Here is a 21,162-nt window from a genome sequence, read left to right on the forward strand (position 1 = left end):
TCCTGGCAAAGGGCTGAGTGTGCTGGAGCTCTGCAGGGTGCTTGTTCCAGCTGGCAGCTTTTACTCAGTCTCCCTGAGTGAGCCTGTCCAGCCCTAACGTGCCCTTTGTGCTGGTGTGAGCCCTGCCTGCTTTGGTCTGGAAGCCTGTAAAACTCAGTGTTCTCACTCACACCTCTCTAGATTAACCAAAGAAGTATAAATAACTCTTTCTCCCCTCAGGGAAGTGTAAGAACCAGACTAGAAGTGACAAACCAACACTTATTCGTTGGCCACCGTGACCGGAAGAGTAAAATATTTAGGCCGGAAATGCCCAGAGATGCCTACATGCTTTAGAAACATGTTTCATTCCCAGGATATCCTTGATCCTTTACATTGGCAAAGGTCAGCAGCTGATGCTTGAGATGATGGTTTTGTCAGGCAGAACTTCTAGAAATTCTCTGCCCTCCTTTGGAAATGCTGGCTACGTGTGAGTGAGACAGCACCAAACACTCCCCCCATTCCCTTGGGACAGAAAAAGAGGAACAGAGCACAGAGGCAGCCTGGCCTCAACTCTTGCACAAAACCTACATCCGCTGCTCTGTGCAATGGGTTTGACAAAGCACTGGCTGGGCTATGCTGCAGAGGAAGCCAATATCTATAATAACACCCGTGGAGATACCAAGGCTGCTCTCTGCACACTCACTTTTTCTGTATTAGATCCCGGAACAACCCAGATTCTGTGCTGATCTAATTTGCCTTTGATCAGTGTTTGGTTTCTGTTGGCAAACACACTCTTTCACTCTCCTCAGGATCTCTGCATTTTTCTTATATCAGTGTCCAAATCAAAAGACAGAAATTTTAAAAGACATACAAGTGCAGAGTTTGTTGTGAAATTGCTGGTGATGCTTCTGAGCTGTAATTTTATTAAAGATTAACTTAAAACCATTGAGTCCAGTGATGATGCTGCTTGTAAGTGAAAATTCCCTGGGCTCCCATCTGGGCTCTTTCTCCTCATGTGAGTAAAGAAGTTGCCTTTTTTATAGACAGAATATGCCCACTGGCTTTTGTATTTTAAATGAAAGCACAGAAGAAGATTTCCTGCATTCAGTTGATAAACTGGTGCAGTTGACAAATCCAGGACACTGGATTTTTGTCATTTACCTTGTTTACCCTGAACTGCAATAAATGCTAACCAAAGATGGTAAAAAATTTTCTGTTAAAATTAAAGATATTCAGTTTTGAGATACTTTAATTTCCCCTACCAGTGTCAGAAGGAAGCTTCACTTTTAAGTGTTTTAAGTGGGCTGCATGTCTTGTTCCCTATGCAATTTTGTGTGTCTTCACCATCAGGGGCTTTATTTAGCCCTAAATTGATTCTTTGAAGGGGTTCATGGACCAGAGGTGCAGAACCACTTGTATGACTGGTAGCTAGCATCAAGCCATTCTTGCTTCTCTATATACATATATCTAGTTTAGACCTAAAGCTATGCTTTTCAGAAATTTATTATGATGAAGAAGAAGATGTCACAAGTCCCAACCAAACAACAATAAGCTTTAAACCATCTGAAGGTTGATTTAGGCACATAATAAATGCAAGCTTCCCAGGACAGGCACCAGCACCTGCCACTACTTGCTTCCAGTGGCACATGCAAAGTTCTGTTTCTAAAACATTTCTTGCTTATATCACCTCCTAATATTAATAAGATCACACATAGCAGTTTCAGCTGTAAATAGGGATGCATTTGTTGGGGTTTTGTCCTTCACCACCTTTGATTTTTTTTTGATCTCAGATTAATTATCATCTTCCCTTCTACTGTCAAATAATAACTGGATACAGAATAACAGGACTAGAATGTCACATCCATTTCAAGGCCTTCAGACTTGCAGTGCTTCTTTTTGGGCTAAAACTTCCTCCAGAGACATAAAATCCATTTGGCAAATAATCCATGATACAAGAGAAGGTGAGGCAGGAGCCTGCTACAGGTGCCTCTGACTTCCTGGTGTGAGTGTTCCTGCACCGAGAGCAGTGTGAGTTCTGGTGCCATCCTCAGACTCTTGTGGGAACTGGCACCTCCTGCCTCTCCTGTGCCTTCCTGCCAGGCTGAGTGACAGTCCTCAGAGGGCAAGAGGAGTGGGAGGGGAGCACAGCTCATGCCTTGGACTGCGGGAGGATTGCTGAGCTTCTGGCTGCCTTCTCTCTGCTCAGAGTATTTCCCAAGAGAAAAACTTCTTCCCAGCATGGCAAGTGGGTAAGAGACAATCATACAAATTCTCCTCTAACAGGCAGCGTAGGGGGGATGGGATATATTTTTCTGTATAAGGGTGAATATTACATGACATGCAGCACAGCAAGAACCCTCTTCCTCTTTCTATTCTGTTTTACTGACTCACTGCAGTGTACAACATTGTTGAGGCTACTCAACCACTAGCTTAAAATAAAGGTGATGGTAAAATCAGATTGTGCTTAAATATAGCTGATAACTCAGAATCAGTTCTTCAGACATCAGTTGCCTGCCCAGGACCTTGGCAGATTGTTCCACTCTCATGTTTGCCCCTTGACATTGCCTTTTCCTTTCCACATACAAAACCTGCCTTATGTATTTTTGGTATTTTAAATACCAGCTTTACATGAAAAAAAAAAATCACTGGACTCAAATAGAAGATGTAGACACTGGCATAAGATGAAAATCTAGAGAATTGTTTCTATCTTCTGTTAGTAATAAAAGCTGTTCCATGTATTTCACAACATTTGAACTAAGTCTTTTAAATTATTGGAAACTTCTTGGCTGCTCATCAGGTGTTCCAAATCCCTTTCTTCTCTATATAAAAGTTAAAGGCTGTATAAAATTGCATATTGTTGAAAGGATCTCTGAAAGTAAATTTACTTTGGAGAAGGTGCTCAATCAGACCTTATTTGCAGGGCTTCATGTGACCCATTTGCAATACCTGTTCTTCTTGCTCTAACACTGTTGACTTTCTCACATTATTAGCCACTGACCTTTAATTCTTTTCATGTCTTGAATAATTTCTGATTTATAGCAATAATGTCTTCTTCTTGGAGCATTGTTTTGGGTAGAATGAAGAAGAAAATGGAGATGTTAGATTCTTTGGTTCTAAACACACTGCTGGTGCATCAATTGCTATTGCAAAGAGCCTCCCCCAGGTTTTCTCAGCTCTTAAAAGTGCAGACTGAGTGTTGTTACTGGGGTGGTGCTTTGCTCACGTGAGCACATCCAAGCAAGGCTCCAACTGGACAAAATCCAATTGGCCAGACTTCTCACACAGAAATAATTAACTCTATGTGCAAGCATAAATCTAACAACTCAGAGCTTTCACACAGGGAAAAGATTGAGAACTGATGATAAAAATCTCTGGTTTGAGTCACCCATGCCATTGTGTTGAAAACCAGGGAGAAAATATGCAATACCATTTTCCAGAACAACCTTACCTACATGCTGGTGTGTCACGGATTTGCGTGAAGGTGTTGGGCATCTTCTCATTTAAGTTGTCTCACCTTGCATGTGTAAGCTAAGTTTATGGCCCCTTTTAAAGAGATACCATCCAGAAAGAGTTTTACAAGGTGACTGTATAAGTTGCTAGACAAGTTTTTTGCTTTGGCAATTATATTTTTTCAGTCTTCAGTTACAGCATAAACAGGTGCTCTCTCTGTTTGGACAACAGAAAGGAGAGGAAAAATCCATGATGATATTGTGGTAGCACCTAGCAGAGATAAAGGACAGTAGAGGCTTTTACATTGTAAAATTTAGTGATTTCAATTTTGGGACAAGTTTCCTGAATGGAGAAATACTAGTAGGAGAAGTATATTTATAGAACAAAAATAAGGATTGAAATCTGTAGGTACACTCTTATTGTAACCCTGAATAGACACCTTGAGCTCATGTGATATTTCATAATATTTCTAAAGGAGGAAGGTCAAATCTGCTAAGAGCAGACTGAGAGCAAGTGGGTATTAAAGAGATGATAGATCTCTCCTAGATAGGTGACTGTTACCAAAATATACACATACTAAAAGATATGTATATAAAATACTGTATCTGAGAAACAAAATATTATAATAAAACCCGAGTGACACCCTCCCTAATGTTCCACATACCTGGGTTTCAGCAGGCAGCAGACTCCTCTTCACAAGCAGTAATTCCTTCCAAAGTAAAAACTCTATTAAACATAATATGATGGTTCTCAAACAGGATAAACTGGTACAGAGGAGCAGACAGCAGGAGGGTCCAGAATACAGCACAAAAGTGATCCAATAAAATTAGGGCAGTCCAAGGTAAAGGCTTGAAGTTTGAAAAACATCTCCAGTACTGTTCTGTGAGCTCACCAGTCCTATCCCTGGGCCTTCAGCTGAGCTGCTGAAGTGAGCAGTTTTCTGTTTGGTGTTGGTTTGTAGGCTCTTTCAAGAAGGGCTTGCTCTTCATAAGACTCCAGAAAGAATATGGAAGCATGGCAGGAAATAAATAAAACTGCTGCTGTTGGTGGCTGCTGAGGCAGCTCCCTGTGACACTGAGCAAGGGCCTCCTTTGGGCTGCCCAGCCAGTGCTGACAATGCCCCACTGACTGCACAAGCAGAGCCTGAGTTTTGGGCAAAGGCTGAATGAAGCTCCTCTGTGACAGCTTCCTTCTTCTCCACTGTGAGATCCATGCAAGTACCTGTACCCAGCACAACTCTTCCTTCACATTCCTGTTTAACCCGGGCAACGAACATGTCCTTTGGCTACCAAACACTAGATTTTTTAATCTTTTTCCTTTCTTCAGGTATTGACATGTGTTCAAGCCCAGTTAAAAATTCAAGTGATCTTTTAGATTTCCCATCCACAGCTATCCCAAAGTACCAGAGAACCCAAGGGAAAATGGACCGTGCCTCCAGCATTGCTCAGGGACACAGCGGCTCAGATCCACAGCTGCAGGCAGGCTGAGGTGTGGCAGGTGCTATAATTATGGTTATCTGCCCTGCCCTTGTGCCTTTGCCACAATCTTTGTTTGCTCTTCCTGCTAGAGAGCATGGAATTTGCCACTGGCAGGAGGATGCAGGAAGTTATCTCTATCCTGAGCAGAACAGAAGGAGAAGACATAACACTAATCAGAGGTTCAGAGCTGGGCTTGAACATGCCTTGGTTCAGTCTGGGAAAACCAGTTGTTAAAATCATGGCAGGTTGCTCCAAGAGCTTTTTGAAAGAAATACCAATTGTTGACAGATTTCTGTACTTTTCTTCTTTTCTGGAAAACATCTCTTTTGGAGGAGAATTCAAAACTATCAAGTGGTTCTTCTCTGGGCTTTGGTGCATGTGTTGGTTTGTAACTGATTGATTCCACTCTCAGTTAATTAAAGATGAGGCCACCTCTCTTTTTCTCCACTCTGTTGTCCTGATCCCCTCTTAGTGTGAACATAATGTACTTGAAACTGGAGCTACCTCTGGGCGCTTCATCACAGTAACAGCCTGTCATGGTTTGACATTGGCCAAATACCAGGCACCCACAAGAATCATTCCCTCACCCTCTCCTACCACAGCTAGGTAGAGGAGAGAAAAAAATGAACAAAGGGTTCATGAGTTAAGGACCATAAGAAAACACTCCAAGGCCAAATCAGGCTCAGCTTAGAAGTACAAAGTGAATTTATTACTAACAGAGTCAGAAGAAGATAATGAGAAGCAAAATAAGCCATTAAAACACATTTTCCCCCCAAGGCCCTCCCTCCTTCCTACCAACAGTGCAGGGAGACAGGCCATGGGGGTTTTTGGTTAGCTCATCACCCAAGATCTTCTTCTGCTGCTCAGGAAGAGGAGTCCTTCCCCTGTGAGACTGTGGGGTTCCTTCCCACAGGAGACAGTTCTCAGTGAACTTCTCCAGTGTGGGTCCAAATCCCACGAGCAGCAGTCCTCCCAAAACTGCTGCACCGTGAGTCCCTCCCACGGCAGACAGTCCTCCCAAAACTGCTGCAATGTGGGTCTCTCTCTCCACGGGGTGCAGTCCTCCAAGGACAGGCTGTTCCAGCTTAGGATCAAGGGGCCCCTCTCTCCAGTGGGTCTTCCACTGGATCATGGCCTCCTCCAGGTATCCACCTGCTCCAGCATGGGCACCTTCCCCACAGGCTGTGGGTGGATCTCTGCATTCCCCATGGATCCCCATGGGCTGCAGGGGCACAGCTGCTTCACCATGGTCTCACCATGGCCTGCAGAGGAACCTCAGCTCTGGCGCCTGGAGCACCTCCTACCTTGCTTCTGCACTGACCTTGGGTCACCATCTTGTTTCCCGCACATATTCTCACTTCCTCCTCTTCTCTGGCTAGGAATTGAGCTGTGCCCAATTTGTGCTGATTTTCTTCTTGAATCTGTTATGACAGAGGCCTTACCATCCCCTCTAAGTGGCCCAGCCTTGGCCAGCAGCATGTCCACCTTCAGAGGCACCAGGGATTGGCTCTGCTGGACACAGTGGGAGCTCCCAGCAGCTTCTCACAGCTGCCACTTCTGTCCCCTCCCCAGCTACCAAAAACCAGGCCATGCAAAACCAACACACAACCCTACCTAAATTTTTTTGATAGATGGATGGACAGACTTCTGAAAACTGTACACAATTATGCTGGACAAGACTCCATTAAAAATTAGGGAAGGAGAAGCTGGGGTAGGTATGTGCATCAGAGATCAGTGCATGAGGGATTTTTATTGTATGCAGACATCGTGTTTAGAGCCTTACTTACCCTTTGTCACCATTACCTTTATGCTGGGATAATCCCATGGCAAAAGAAAACATTTTGTGTGGAATCTTGCTTGAAGGAAGAAGGGAAGAGTTTATAAGATTGCTGTGAGAAAAGCATCATAGGGAGAATTTTTTGCTTCCCTTTCTGTTGGCAGTGTTGCTGCATGCTGGGAACAATCTCCTGCTTGCCTCTGGTTTGTGCACAGAATCCTCAGGAATGAAACACCACCATCTTCCTTTTTGTTTCATTGCATGGAAAACCACAGGAACTTATCAACAAGAACTTTGTTGTCTGACAGTCTTAGGGAAGACTCAGGTTTCCTTACAGGTTACCTGCATTCTTTAAAAAGGAATGTGGACCATGAGTATTGCGGGTTTTGCAGTGGCACTGACAGGAAGATGTGGGGAGAAAGAGAAACTTGATGCCAGGATGATATCCAGAACATGGAGAGGCATTAGAAGACTCTACAAGTGACTTGCAGAAATAACAGCATGTGCTTTTTTTTCTGCCTTACACGCATTCCTCTGTATTTCTTGGCAGGAAGGCCTTAAATCATGAACTTTCTAAGCTTTTCAATGAGATGTGGGATGCAGATGTTCACCGCCTTAGGCCTGGGAAAGACTACACAATTGATGTGCAGGTAACCAATTGCCAAGTCAGGATTAAGGGCAGTGTGGTGCTGCAGGAAAAGGTGCCTGGAAAAGTGCCTTTTGCTGAAAAAGTTGTGCTTTGTCATGTCCGGTGGGGAAAGCATCCCTTAAGAGAGAGAACAATACAGAGAACACAAATGGTTCACACTTACCTGGACCTTGGTTACAAGTGGAGTCTTTCAGGTGTCTGTCTTGGGTCCTGTAATATTTCATCTCCCTATCTGTGAGCTGGAGGAGGAACAACTAGCGTGCAGCCCTTCCAGTTTTGCAGATGACAGCAAACTCTAGTGATGAAGTTGGTATGCTCAGATGCAGGGCTTCTCTTCCACTGGACATAGGTAGGCTGGAGGAATATGCTAGGGAAGGAACACCATGAAATTTAACAAAAACAAAGGAACAGGATGCTCAGAGAAGCTGTGAAATCTCCATCTTTGGAGGCTTTCAAGGCCCAAAAAGATGACACCCTGAGAAATAGTCTGAATTCAGTGTTAACCACACTTTGAGCAGCACTAGAGATGTTCTGCTCCACCCTGTGTGTTTCAGTGTGTGAGTGACAGCTTGTGTGTGGGGTGTGGGTGACTTGCAGTGAGGGAGAAAGGGAGATAGGTCCCAAGTCATTCTTAGGGGAATAAGGGAGGAATTTGAGAAATTCCTGGGTTTCTCTGGGAGACCAGGGAGTAGCAGAGAGGGGTGGGTGAAGATTTCAGGACTGTTGCTTCCAGTCCCAGGGAAATGTGAGAGAGGAGTGAGAGATTTCATAAGCAGCCATTTCACTCCTTGCTGGCTCAGTGCAGTGCAAACATGACCATCTGTTTTGGCCACAAATTGCAATAGGCGAGAATATTCACAGTCCAATTTTGTACTCACACAAGAACTCACTTTATTCTGATGTTACTCAAACACGTTATTCTGATGTTACTCAAGCACTTTATTCCAATGTTGCTTCATATTATAACAGATAATTTCCTGTTGGTGATAAACTTGAAATAGTGGTACCTACCTCAAGCCAAATTGTGTGTGGGGAAAACTTCTGCCATATGGTTTCTCCATTTGTCAGAACAAGGCTCTAGTACCTCTTGCCTGTGTTAACAAGCTGCTACTCATCTACTATCTTCTTTCCTTCAGAAAGCCCTTTATGAAATAGAAATTTGAAAATTATCAGGAAAGCCTCTTTAAAATTGCAGAGACAGAAGGCACCCAACTCTCCTTATTATTTATTTGTGGTGGGAGGGACCACATTACTTGCTCTACATTACTTCTGTTTACCATTTGTGATTTATGTAGTATAATAGCACAGCTGGTTACTGAGCAGAACTGAACTATCACATGGGCCATTACAATAATCTCTGAGGAAACAGAAATTTCAGGCTCTTACTGTTGTCAGAGATTGTCTTTTTTCTTTATGCTGGCAGTTCTGTAATATTGTCTCTCATTTCACAGGAAGACAATTCCTAGCAAAGAATCCTGATGGCATTATGGGGTTTGGTTTGATTATCACAAAGGCAGGCACTGTTTCCTCTAAGGACATCTTACTCCTTGTTTTCCTCCATTTTTGCTAGGGAAAAGCAGGTCCAGCACAGCAAGGTGACAGGGCTATCCAGGACAACGCAGCCAGACATCTGTTTCACAATGTAAACGAAGAACACCTGAGGAGCATAAAAACTTTTGCAAGTGAGACCTGTTCTTTTGTTAATGGTGGATGTGATATAAAAAATCTGTGCTGTATTTGACATGTTTGCCTAAAATATAACATTGTATATAATTTGGACGGTGGTGAGGATCATCAGACTGCAGGTCATTTGAAGGGAGTTTTTGTAACAGTTGCTTGGAGATTACCTGTACCTGAGCCTCGGGAGAAGGATCCTTTTGTGCCCCAGGCAAAATCTGAATTCTCTGTCTCTTTCCACTGCAAAGTAAAAAGGATGAGATGCTTACCAGCTCCAGAAGTGGCCCAAAGGAATCTCACAGGGTTCAACAAGACCAAGTGTTGGTGCTGCACCTGGGTCAAGGCAGCCCCTGGGATCAATCCAGGCAAGGGATGAGCAGAGGGAGCAGCCTTGGCTGAAGGACTTGGGGCTGCTGTGGGTGAGAGCTGACCCTGCCCCAACCCAGAGCCCCCCTGTGCTGGGCTGCACCCAGAGCCCCAGGGCAGCAGGGCAGGGGGGATTCTGCCCCTCTCTGCTGAGCCCCCCCTGCAGGGCTGCATCCAGCCCTGGGCCCAGCACAGGAAGCACAGGGAGCTGCTGGAGCCAGGCAAGAGCAGGGACACCAAGGGGATCAGAGGGATGGAGCAGCTCTGCTGGGAGGAAAGGCTGAGGGAATTGGGATTGTTCAGCCTGGAGAGGAGAAGGCTTTGGGGTGACCTCATTGTGGCCTTGCAGTGCCTGAAGGGAGCCCACAAGAAAGATGGAGAGAGACTATTAACAAGGGCCTGGAAAGACAGGACAAGGGGCAATGGCTTCACATTAACAGAGAGGAGGTTTAGATTAGAATTTAAAAAGAAATTCTTTCCTATGAGGGCAGTCGGGACATAATGGTGAACAGTTTGTCCAGAGCAGCTGTGGCTGCCCCAGCCCTGGCAGTGTCCAAGGCCAGGCTGGACAGGGCTCTGAGCAACCTGGGAAAGTGGAAGGTGTTCCTGACCATGGCAGGGGGTTGGAACTGGATGGGCTTTAAGGTCTCTTCCATCCAAACCATTCTATGAGTCTATGCATTGAAAAAGACACCAAATTCAACTTTGCTCCCTTACTCACAACTTCCAAGCCCTTTCAGATAGTACCAGACCCACAGCTAGGTCTTGCATTTCTGTTGGGGACTACACTTCAGCCATGGCTATGAATGTATGTTTCCTTCCCTAATTTTTATCAAGCTCAAGACATCTGATATTGGTTTATGCTCTATTATTCCTCTACTGAAATAATGCCCACAAAACCTTGTGCCAGCATAGCTCAAGGTCCTAAGCTTGTGTCTATAATTGTGGTGGGCAGAAGTGATTTGTTTTGGTAGGTCATTATTATTTCAGTCCTTGGCTCCATAAGGAAGCTCAGTAGCTGTTTCTCTTTAAAAAGAGCTATAAAAAGTACAGCAGTGATCTGGCCTTGAGTCACCTTGAGGTCTACACTTAACAGTATACCTGAGAGTAGAATCTGACATATAAAGGAATGGCTTTCTCTAAGGGCTGTCAAGACATATTCTATGGTGACTTTTTATGATGGTACTCTAATGTCTGGGTCAGGCATATGAGCAGACTGAAAGTTTCTCTTTTTCTGCAGCCTTTATTTCCTTATTGGACAACTATGAGACATCAACTGGTGTAGCAGAAGTAGTGACTCCAGAAGAAATAGTTGAAAACAACTGTTTCCTTGATGCTATCTTAGCAACAGAAGTCATGAGAGTGAGTAACACAGATCTTTTTTGTCACTGAAAACACTGATTAAAAAGTAAACTGTATATGTATCTTGCTTTTCTACCCTTCAGCTAGCTCATGACTATCTGCTAAAAAAAAACCTAGCAAGGCCAAACCTTGCAGATTTCAAACATCAGCTTTATGACATCTGGTTCCAGCTCTATGCCAGGAGAGGAGGAGACAGGTATGTTTGATGGGTGTGGGCACTGATAATCTCTGTGCTATTCTGATTTAGGTAAATGTAAGCCCGAGTGCCATCTGCTACCCATAGAACTGGAAGACAACTTCAGAATAGCTTCAGCATGACAGAGAGTGGGTTTAGATTGGATATGGGGAAGAAATTCTTCCCTGTGAGGAAGAATTCCTGGTGAGGCCCTGGCACGGGTTGCCCAGAGAAGCTGTGGCTGCCCCATCCCTGGACATGTCCAAGGCCAGGCTGGATGGGGCTCAGAGCAACCTGGGATAGTGGGAGGTGTCCCTGCCCATGGTAGGAGGTTGGAATGAGATGGGCTTTAACATCCCTTCCAAATCAAACCATTCTATGGCTCTATGAAACATATAAAATACCTATATATTATTGTTTTCTTCTTCATTACAGACCTGATTCTTGTGGTTTTGAACATGTTTTTGTTGGAGAAACAAGGCATGGTAAAGAGATCTTAGGTTTGCACAACTGGGTGCAGTTTTACCTTCAGGAAAAGCGCAACCAGATTGATTACAAGGGATACATAGCTCGGAAGAACAAAACCAGGGTAAGAACAAACCTTTGGGGGCCTTTGCAAGTAAGACAAATGGATCCAGAGATAAAAGTTGTAATGAAACAAGTGTAATAATGCAGTCATAGGCTCAGTGTTTTGAACTGCAATAAGTATATATAGTATGTAACTGTGTATAAGAAGAATGAACAATTACATGTCTTCCAGCTTCTTTTTTTGCAAAAACTATTTTAAAAAGTAGTGCTGGTGTTTACAGAATTGCAACACTGCTGAGGCTTAGTTGGGATAAATGATCATGTATGCTCCAGAGGTCAGGAAAAAGATTGTGCCCAGCTATAGCACCCAGGCACACCAAGGATGACTAAATCTTACAAAGCTCTCAAAAATCTAGAATCAGAAATTCTATCTGTCCAGTCACAGCTGTATTGGAGATTATTCTGTTGTTTCATTTATGCTTTCAGCCTGATAAAGATGACCAAGTTTTGAGCATCCAGTTCAGCTGGAAGGGCTCGGTCAAGCCAGTCGGAAGTACCTTTATTGGTGTCAGCCCGGAGTTTGAATTTGCCCTTTACACAGTCATTTTCCTGCTGTCTGAAGAAAGAGTCACACGTGAAACAGTGAAGATAGATGAGTACGAGCTACAGGTGGTTGTCTGGCGCCATGGGCAGCACATTGGAACAGCATATCCAGTACTGCTCAGCACCACTAGTGAAGATTAGTGGAGCGAGCAGGAAACTTCTTTTTTTAAATTGAGGGAAAGGAGGAGTGTGGAGAGAGGAGGAATGGATGGGGGGTGGACAGGACCAGACAGCAAAGTTAATATGTTGTTTTATACAACTCATTTCAAGTAAAAATTGATGACTCTGTCTCTTTTGGTCTGCAATGGAATGTTTAATCAGTAGTGTGCTGTGACATTTTCTGAGAAACCATGAAACATACGCCTGCTCACATTAAATTTACATCTAAATTACATCAGTCTTCCCTTCTACATGATAGCACTGTACTTTTCAGCAAATAATGGCATTTAGAAAAAGGTTCTATTAAAATTGATATACATATTTCTCTTGGTTTTTAGTCACTGCATATCTAAAAAAGCAATAACCACACATTGCTTACACTTTACCTTCCAGACAGAAGCTTTGATTTGGCACAGGCAGAACTCCAGGATGTGTTAATCTCTTCTCATTCCATAAGAGGGTAATTTCAAATGCATTATTACAATACAATGACCTGGACACACAGGGAATGCATTTAGGTGAGGAGATGGTCATCAGGTCCACAGCAGGCCTTAAAATATTTTGTTTCTTTAACACAATTTTCATATACTCCCTATGTATTCCTGAAACACCTGGATGACAGCTTCATGCTACAGGTCCTAAGAAGGACTCAGAAAGATGCCCTCCCTCCTTGATTTGTTGCTTGTCAACAGAGAGGATCTTGTGATCCCCTTGAGTGGAGATTGGTGGCTGTCTTGGCCACAGTGGCCATGAAGCCATCGAGTTTAAAATATCTGGCGACAGGAGGAAAAGTGCCAACAAAACTTCAAACCTGGACATGAGAAGAAGTGACTTCAGGCTGCTCAGAGAACCAGTAAGTAAAGTCCCCCGGTGTAGTGGTTTTGGTTCATCAATTTGAGATTTTTGAAATCTTGAATTTGAGATTTTGAGAAAAAAAATTGAGGGTTTTTTTTCCTCAAAATTTGAGATTTTGAGATTTGTGAAGTGATTTGAGAACCAACACACCTGGGAAAATGCTTTTGAAGGTCCTGGGATCCATCAGTGCTGTGGTTACTTTTTAAGTACCAGCTCCTGAGGGCACAGGAACAGGCAATTCCTAAAAAGTGGAAATCAAGCAGATGAGGCAGAAGGCCACCTTGGCTGAAGAGGAATCTTCTTTTGGAGATAAGGTAAAAAAGGAAGGGGTATGCCCGGTGGAAGCAAGGTCAGGTGATATGGAAGGAGTACGGAGATGCTGCTTACCACTGTAGTGGGAGAACTTGTGTGGCCAAAGTTCCACTGCAGTTGAAGCCACCAGAAATGTGGGGGATAATAAAAAGAAGGTTTAAAATACATTAGTGGCAAAAGGCAGTGCTGAAAGGACATCAGCCCATTACAGGATGAGGATGGTCACCTCACAAACAGGGCCATGGACAAGGTAGAGATGTTTAGGGCTTTCTTTCCCTCTTCATTGTCTTCAACAATGAAGATGGACTAAGGAGGTCCCAGCACCCTGAGCTGAAGGACTGTGACTATGAGAATGGTAAACTCTGAGTTAACCCTGAAGATGTTAGGGATCTGCTGCCCCAGCTGGATCCCTCTAGGTCTATGGGGTATCACAGGATTAATGTGAGAATACATAAAGAGTTGGCTGATATCATCATGAGGCATCTCTTGATAATATTTGAACAGTCTTGAGAATCTGGAGAGGTCCTAGTTTTCAAAGAGAGCATGAAGGATGACCCTGGAAGCTACAGGCCTGTGAGTCTCACTCCAGTGCTTGGTAAAATTATGGAGATGATGACCATTATTCTGGGAGGTATTGAAAAACACCTGAAGGACAACACAGTCATTGGTCACAGCCAACACATCGTGAGAGGAAAGTCCTGCTTTTCAAAACTAAATTCCTTTTATGCTAAGGTAACCCACCCAGTTGATCCAAAAACATCAGTAGATGTAATATTTTTGGATTTCAGTAAAGCTTTGGATATAATTGATCTCAGTGTGCAGCCCACAGCTGGATAAACACATCATGTGATGGCTGAGCAACTTGCTCCTGGGTCGAGCACAAAGAATCATAGTACCTGGGTGACAGCAGACTGGCAGCCTGTCACTTGTGGGGTTCTACAGGGCACCATCTAAGGCCCTGTTCTCTTAAAAATCCTCATAAAAAGCAGAAATGCAGGACAGAAAGGGATACTAAGTAAGCTCGCAGATGATACAAAACTGGGAGGAGCTGCTGACTCCCTCAAGGGTGAAGAGGCTCTGCTGAGAGCCCTGGTCACCAGTTGTGTGAAGCTAACAAAAGCAAGGGCTGGATTCTGCACCTTGGGTGGGACAAACCTGGATGTACAGACAGACTGGGAATGAGAGGCTGGAGAGCAGTGTTGTGGAAAGGGACCTGGGGGTTTGTAAAGCTCATCTCTCAGGGCCTTTCGGGTCCCATCTCGCTAGCTTTGGACCCCGGCCCCTCACAGCCTTACAAGGACAAAAGTGAGACTTGAGGTGCTCTTCTCCTTGGGACCAAAAATCACATAGTTTTATTGTGGAATTACTCCAGGAGGTCCAAGGGAGGCCAAGAGGACCAGAGGAAAAAGAGACCGATTGTGTGATAACGGGGATTTTAAATCCAGGGGAAGGGGGCGGAGAAGAGGGAACACAGCCAATGGGATACAAGTGATGGGAGGGGCAAGGGGAGAGGGTGGAAAAGAGGGAACACAGCCAATGGGACCACAATTGATGGGAGGGGCAGGGGAAGGGGTCGGAAAAGAGGGAACACAGCCAATGGGATACAATTGATGGGAGGGGCAAGGGGAGAGGGTGGAGAAGAGGGAACACAGCCAATGGGATACAATTGATGGGAGGGGCAAGGGGAGAGGGTGGAGAAGAGGGAACACAGCCAATGGGATACAAGTGATGGGAGGGGCAAGGGGAGAGGGTGGAGAAGAGGGAACACAGCCAATGGGATACAAGTGATGGGAGGGGCAGGGGGAGAGGGGTAACCTGGGGAGAGACCTCCACCAGGGCTTGAGGGGGGAAAGATCATGTGATATAAGAGTGGAATCCCATGAGGATACAAACATACTATTCAGTGCAAAATACACACCCAGTGCAAAACAACAACTAAATAAACTAGTGCAATACAACAGGGGTTGATGGCCAGTCGGACATGGGCCAGCAGTGCCCTGGCAGCCAGGAGGGACAGCCCTGTCCTGGGGCACTGGGCCCAGCATGGCCAGCCAGGCCAGGGAGGGGATTGTCCCGCTCTGCTCTGGGCTGGGGCAGCCTGACCTTGAATATTGTGTGTGTTTTTGGGTGCCACAATATAAGAAAGATCTAAAGCTGTTTGAAAGTGTCTAAAGTAGGGTTTTGGAGATGGTAAAGGGCCTGAAGAGAAAGACACACAAGGAGCAGCTGAGGGCTGCTCAGCTGGAGAAGAGCAAACTGAGGTCAGAGCTCACAGCAGTTCTGCAGCTTCCTCACGAGGGGAAGAAGAGGGGCAGGCCCTGATCTCTGCTCTGTGTGACCAGGGACAGGACCTGGGGAACAGCTGGAGCTGTGTCAGGGGAGGGTCAGGGTGGGTATCAGGGAAAAGTTCTTCCCCCAAAGGGTGCTGGGGCACTGAACAGGCTCCCCAGGGATGGTCACGGCCCCAAGAATGACGCTGTCATGCGCAGGGCGTGATTATTGGAGTGGCCAGGGGTTGGACCCAAGATGGCTGTGGGTCCCTTCCAACACAGAATATTCTGTGAAAATTTCAAATGAACAGAGAACAAGGGGTTCCTATAGCTGTTGAAAAATCACAAGGGGCTGCTCAGGCTGGGATTCACAGGAGGAGCCATTGGAGAACACCAAGAATGGACCAGGTGAGACATGCTGATGAAGGAGTTCAACCTTCCCTACAGCAACAGGTCTCATACAGGATAGTAAGAGAGGCTGCAGTTAGGTTCTGCTGTAAATTTGAAACAGAGGGGATCAGAGGCAGATATCAGGAATGTCAGGTACAGAACCACAGAGCTGTGACACAGAACCACAGAGCGGTGACGCAGCTGCTCTGGGGTGTAGAAACCAACTCTGGGGAAGGTCAAAGGCACTCGGTTTCCTTTTGGCTGGGGAATGTCCCTGCAGCCAAGGGCCCCCAGGTCACACTGCACGCCTTGACAACTCTTCAGAGTCCTGCTTCATCTTTGCATAGGTGGCAGGGCAGAACTGGGAATAGAGCTGAGCCAGCAGAGCCTGGGAGGGGATCTCTAACTTGGTCCCGTAGCTCAGTTTGTTCCATATGTGCACTGCATAGGTGTTCTTAAGGAGTTTCTGAAGCTCCAAGGCACTGACTGCCTCAAACAACTTCTTCCAGTCCTGCCAGGGAATAGGATAAACAACTTCTCGGGCAAGAGCACTCACACCTTTGCAGCTCATGCTCATGATAGTACTGAGGGAGCACCACTTCTTGAAGACACGAGTTAGGAGCTCTGGGCCCTGGTACCCCCAGATCCAGCCATTGTAATCCTCCACAAAGTCCTGCATGCAAAGCTCGATGAATTTGTGCTTGGCCTCAAAGGACAGAAAGGCTCCATTCAGTATACTGTCACCCTGAATGCCGAGGGCATTGGTGAGGTTCTGTAAGTTCTTAAGCACGATGAAGTCTGTATCCAGGTAGATGCCACCAAATTTCCACATGAGGACAATTCTGCAGGCGTCAGAGAGGACATGTAAAAAATGAGGCTCCTGTTGCCGCTGAGGCTGCAGGAACCACTGTGCCAGAGGTGTTCCAGAAAAGAGCTCTTGGAAGTCCAGGCGCCGGATTTCCACGTTGGGGAAGCAGCTGAGCAAGGAGAAAGCCCAGTGCTTGGGCAAGGAGGCATTCCCTTTGGCCAAGCCTTTCATGAGCACCATGACTCTTGATGCAGGGTGTGTTCTGGCTGCTGACTCCACGGAGCAGGAGAACAGGTAACTTGGGGCAGTTTGCTCCGAGGTCTCCACAAAAAACACATTTCCTGTGGAAGGAGAGGGCCCACCAGCAATGTCGAGGAGAGAAGGCACATAGTGAGCACAGCTGATCTCAGCAGACAAGCCGTAGGTGGGGACGCTGCTCTTTGGGTCCTCCCCGATGCCCCAGTACAACTTGTGGTAGGCAAAGGATATGAACACAAAGATGAGGATAAACAGGGCACAGAGCTTGTGGCTCAGCACCACCCTGGTCAGCTTTAGGGGGCAGCTGGGCGTCCTGAGCATTCTCTCTCCAGCCAGAGCCTGCTCTCCCGAGATAGCCGTCATGATCTGGAGGGAAGGAAAAAAGAGAAAAAACCTGACAGACGAGGCAGCAGAGTATGAGCCTTCCTTGACAGGTGTGTCCCACCTTCATAGCAGTGCACAACAAACTCTGGGAACACCATTAGAGAACTCATCTGTCACCCTCTAGAACTTCAGGTCACTGTCAACACACGCAAAGTCCTGGCAGGAGGAAATAGCAATGTTCCTTGTGACCATTCCTGGAGCCCTGTCAACAGACACTGTGTGGAACTGCTGCCCACTGACAGCTGGTTATCATGAGGGGAGTTGTTTTCTCCTGATACACGACGTGTCCTTCCCCCAAACCAAACACAAGCCTCAGTCTTCCAGTTGTTGAGCTGGCACTTGCTGCCTTTCCAAGCCAATCACCTGCCCCTGCAGAGAGCCTGGCCCATTGTCCATGGCAGCGTAGCCTGGCAGGACGGATGGAGAGTGGGAAAGGAATGGATTCAGGGCAGCTCAGGAGGCAGATGCAGACAATAAGGTCAAGAGCTGCCTTTGTAAAGGGAGTTCCAAGGCTGCTTCCCAGCCCTGCACAGGTCACACTGGCTCTGCCCTGCTCAGTTTTCCCAGTGGATCCTGCTGGTGGACAGGCATTCCCTCTGCTCTCCTGCCCTTACCTTCCTTGCTCCTTCTGGCAAAAGGGAGGGTTGGAGTGGAAGAGATTTTTAAGAAGGCAGCAACAAACAGATAAGTCAGTCTAGCTCCATCCTCAGCATTAGCATCATCATTGCTGCCCTTGCCTCTCCTTAAATCGAGGGGCAGCGGAAGCAGCACCTCCTGTGCCCACCACTGGGCCCCAAAGATCAATGAGCAAGAGCACATGAAGAAGCTGTGAGGAAGGCTGTGCCTTTTAGGACCATTGGAAATGGTCTCAAGTGGTGCCAAGGGAGATTAGAGTGGACATTACTCAGAATTCTACTCCTGGAAGAGTTACCAGGCATTGGCACAGGCTGCCCAAGAAAGCAGTGGAGCCACTGCCCCTGGAGGTATTTAACAGACACGTAGGTGTGGCACTTAGGGTCTGGGTTTAGTGGTGGACTTGGCAGAGTGGGTTTTGGGGTTGGATGCAGTCACTCAAAGATCTCTTCCATCCTAAAGGATTCCATCATTTCTCCTGCCTCGCTGAGCTCCATCTCCAAAGCCCTACCCTCCAGGACAGAAAGGTTCAGGAAACGGGAAAAGCTTTAATCCAGCAGCTGTAACCAAAGTGGCAGGGAACACGACAGAGCACCCAGGTGGCACAGACCCATTTGTCATTGCTCCTTGATTACTGTGCCTGGCTCACGTATGGAGATTCCCTGTGGCCAGAAAGGACTTGTCAGCCACACTGGGAGGCATCCAAATGTCAGAGCATGGAGCCACCACTCTTCACCAGGTACAGGGGGACAGAGGAGAGGCAGCCAACACACAAATGATCAGCTCTGGATCCCCAGAAAGTTTTCTCCTCCTGCACAGAAACGCCACCATATGCTGCCAGTGCTACAGGCAGGCATAGCCAGCCCACCCTGCCTTATACAGACCCCTCTACATTCCCCACCCTCCACACACCACAGCTGGGATAGCCCTGTAAATATTTTTTTGCTTTGCAAGCATAGGAGGAGAGAGCGGTACAGGCCTGGGAAGAAGTTCCTGTGTAGTAGAGGGTCAGGAAAGTGCCACATTCATCTAACCACAAGCAAGTTTTGAGCTTGTCGGCACATTTTGAGCAAAGGACCAAACTTTACTCCCGTCACATCTCTATAAAGTTAGAAATACATTTCTGCTTTTGGAGCAGACAGGGCAACAATTTCAACGCTGCAATAGCCAGTTCAATTCATTTACAAAAGAAATACAGGAAGCCTGGCTCTGACTCTTCCTCTGAAAACACATGTGCTATTCCAAAGAAATTGCAAACTCTACTCACCTGTCCCTGCCTTCAAGACACCACAGAATTCACTGCTTAGCTGGAGAAGAGTTTTAAGCGGTTGGCGTCTGTGAGGGCATCTAAAACTCTGTGTTCTGGCACTTCCGCTTTCTGAAAAAAAGTGGCAAAAGGAAAAAGTCTGAATACGTGGAAAAACGATGTAGATGAAGGATGTGACATCACAACAGTGAGTAGCTCAAAAAAAAGCTGTATGTAGCACGGCAAAGGAGCCATCTAGTTATAAAGTAATCATAAAAACAAATAGGAAATTCAGACCTCATTGTCACTACACTTTAAACTTTAGACTGTGTCAGGAAAACATTTGGGATTTTTTTGTTTTCTCCTCTTTGCTAAGAATTCCCAGCCCTCACGCTGCTGCTGGGGCTGCCACAATAGCTGAGCTGAGCCTTCCACAGAGCTGCCTGCTCCCACCCCAAGCCCTAAGTACAGGATGCCCCCTTGCAAACACACTCTTTTCACCAAATACTTTACTCCTTCATTAGGGAGTGCTCCCTCATATGCCAGGGACCTCAGGGAAGGACTTTGCCAAATTCCGGTGTCCCTCATTCTGTGCCAGTTCCCCCTTGACCCTGTGATCAAGGGAGGCTCACCTTCCCTTCCATGAGACTTGCTGGCACATTCATCAAATCCCTCCTTTATCAGTACAGCCACTAAATTCAGGCTCTGCTGCAGTTCTTCCTCAGCTGCCTGAAACAAATATTGCTCTGTAGTGTCCCAGACCTCTCTCCTCTCCCCAGATCCTTCCATGCACGGCAGCACCATGGATGGACTCATGACAACTCTCGTCCCAGCACAGGGACTCCACAGGCACTCTGGGCTACCTGAGCCAGTGTTTCACCACCCTTCCTTTCATTTCTAACTCGCCACACTTCAAGGTGTGCCCATTGTGTCTCTTGCCATCTCTGCATTGAACACAGGAGAGTCTCACTTCACCCACCTTCACCCACCCCCCCAGCCACCCACCTTCAGCCAGGTGTTTCACACCCTGAACACACAGCCCAGCCTGCTCTAGTCCAAGACAAGTCAGCAGAGCTCTCCCAGCCTCTCCTCATGCGCTGTGTGCTCCAGTCCCCTTCTCACCTTGGTGGCCCTTTGCTGGATTTGCTCCAGTACGGACGGGCCTCCCTCATGGTGGGATTCCTGAACCAGCCCTCCAGGTGTGTCCCACCAGTGCCGAGTGGCGGGCAAGGATTTGCATTAGGGGTAGATGGATGACCCCACATCGTTGACTGCCTACAACCTCAGAGCCATCTTCAACTTACCAGGCGTCTGCTGGAATCCCACCCAGCAGACACTCCAGGAGGTTCCTGGAGCACGTGGAAGAGAACTTGCTGACACAGGTGGCAGGCGAGCCCACCAGGGGAGGTGTCCCAGGGGATCTGCTGTTTGCAAACAGAGGAGCACTGGGGGGAAGTGAGGTTGCCTGAGGCCATCTTGGGTACAGTGACCGTGACACGATTTGATTTCAGTTCTCGGTGAAGGGAGGGAAGAAAGAGGAAGGGGGTCAGCAAAATTACTGCCTTGGATTTGTGGAGGACAGGCTTTGGTCTGTTTGGACCATGGGTTGAGAGAATCCCTTGGGAGGCAGTCCTGAGGGGCCAGGGAGCCCAGGAAGGTGGAGGTTCCTCAGGAAGGAACCTCCATAGAGGTGGAGAAGGAGCCAATTACAATGTGCTGGAAGCTGGTTCAGGGAAGGCTGGCTTGGATGAACAGCAAGCTTCCACTGGGACTCAGGGAAGAACAGAGAGTTTGGCAGCTCTG

The 21,162-nt window shown here is 46.6% G+C and overlaps 2 protein-coding genes across 3 annotated transcripts; one reads left to right on the forward strand and one right to left on the reverse strand.

Moving 5' to 3' along the window:
• Window positions 1-2,101: 2,101 nt before the first annotated feature.
• LOC139587890 (poly(U)-specific endoribonuclease-A-like) lies at window positions 2,102-12,336 on the forward strand. The gene is made up of 7 exons (XM_071422591.1): window positions 2,102-2,228; window positions 7,235-7,334; window positions 8,904-9,015; window positions 10,617-10,738; window positions 10,822-10,934; window positions 11,349-11,502; window positions 11,928-12,336. The coding sequence occupies exons 1-7, from the start codon at window positions 2,131-2,133 to the stop codon at window positions 12,183-12,185; spliced, it is 957 nt and encodes a 318-aa protein (XP_071278692.1). The 5' UTR covers window positions 2,102-2,130; the 3' UTR covers window positions 12,186-12,336.
• Window positions 7,332-19,511, reverse strand: LOC139587889 (lactosylceramide 4-alpha-galactosyltransferase-like). 2 transcript variants are annotated; one of them, XR_011678526.1, is made up of 4 exons: window positions 19,381-19,511; window positions 12,590-17,462; window positions 8,345-8,475; window positions 7,332-7,700 (listed from the first exon to the last, which is right to left on the reverse strand). XR_011678526.1 is itself a non-coding variant. In XM_071422590.1 (2 exons), exon 2 carries the CDS (start codon window positions 17,457-17,459, stop codon window positions 16,326-16,328), a length of 1,134 nt encoding a protein of 377 aa, XP_071278691.1. In that variant the 5' UTR covers window positions 17,460-17,462; window positions 19,381-19,511; the 3' UTR covers window positions 12,206-16,325. The 2 variants fall into 2 exon arrangements, 1 of the variants encoding a protein (XP_071278691.1); XM_071422590.1 differs by lacking the exons at window positions 7,332-7,700; window positions 8,345-8,475 and having other exon boundaries at window positions 12,206-17,462.
• Window positions 19,512-21,162: the final 1,651 nt, after the last annotated feature.

Source organism: Agelaius tricolor, unplaced genomic scaffold, assembly GCF_023055355.1.
Source record: "Agelaius tricolor isolate 1412-34295 unplaced genomic scaffold, bAgeTri1.0.p SCAF_3, whole genome shotgun sequence".
In the NCBI taxonomy this organism is placed as follows: domain Eukaryota; kingdom Metazoa; phylum Chordata; class Aves; order Passeriformes; family Icteridae; genus Agelaius; species Agelaius tricolor.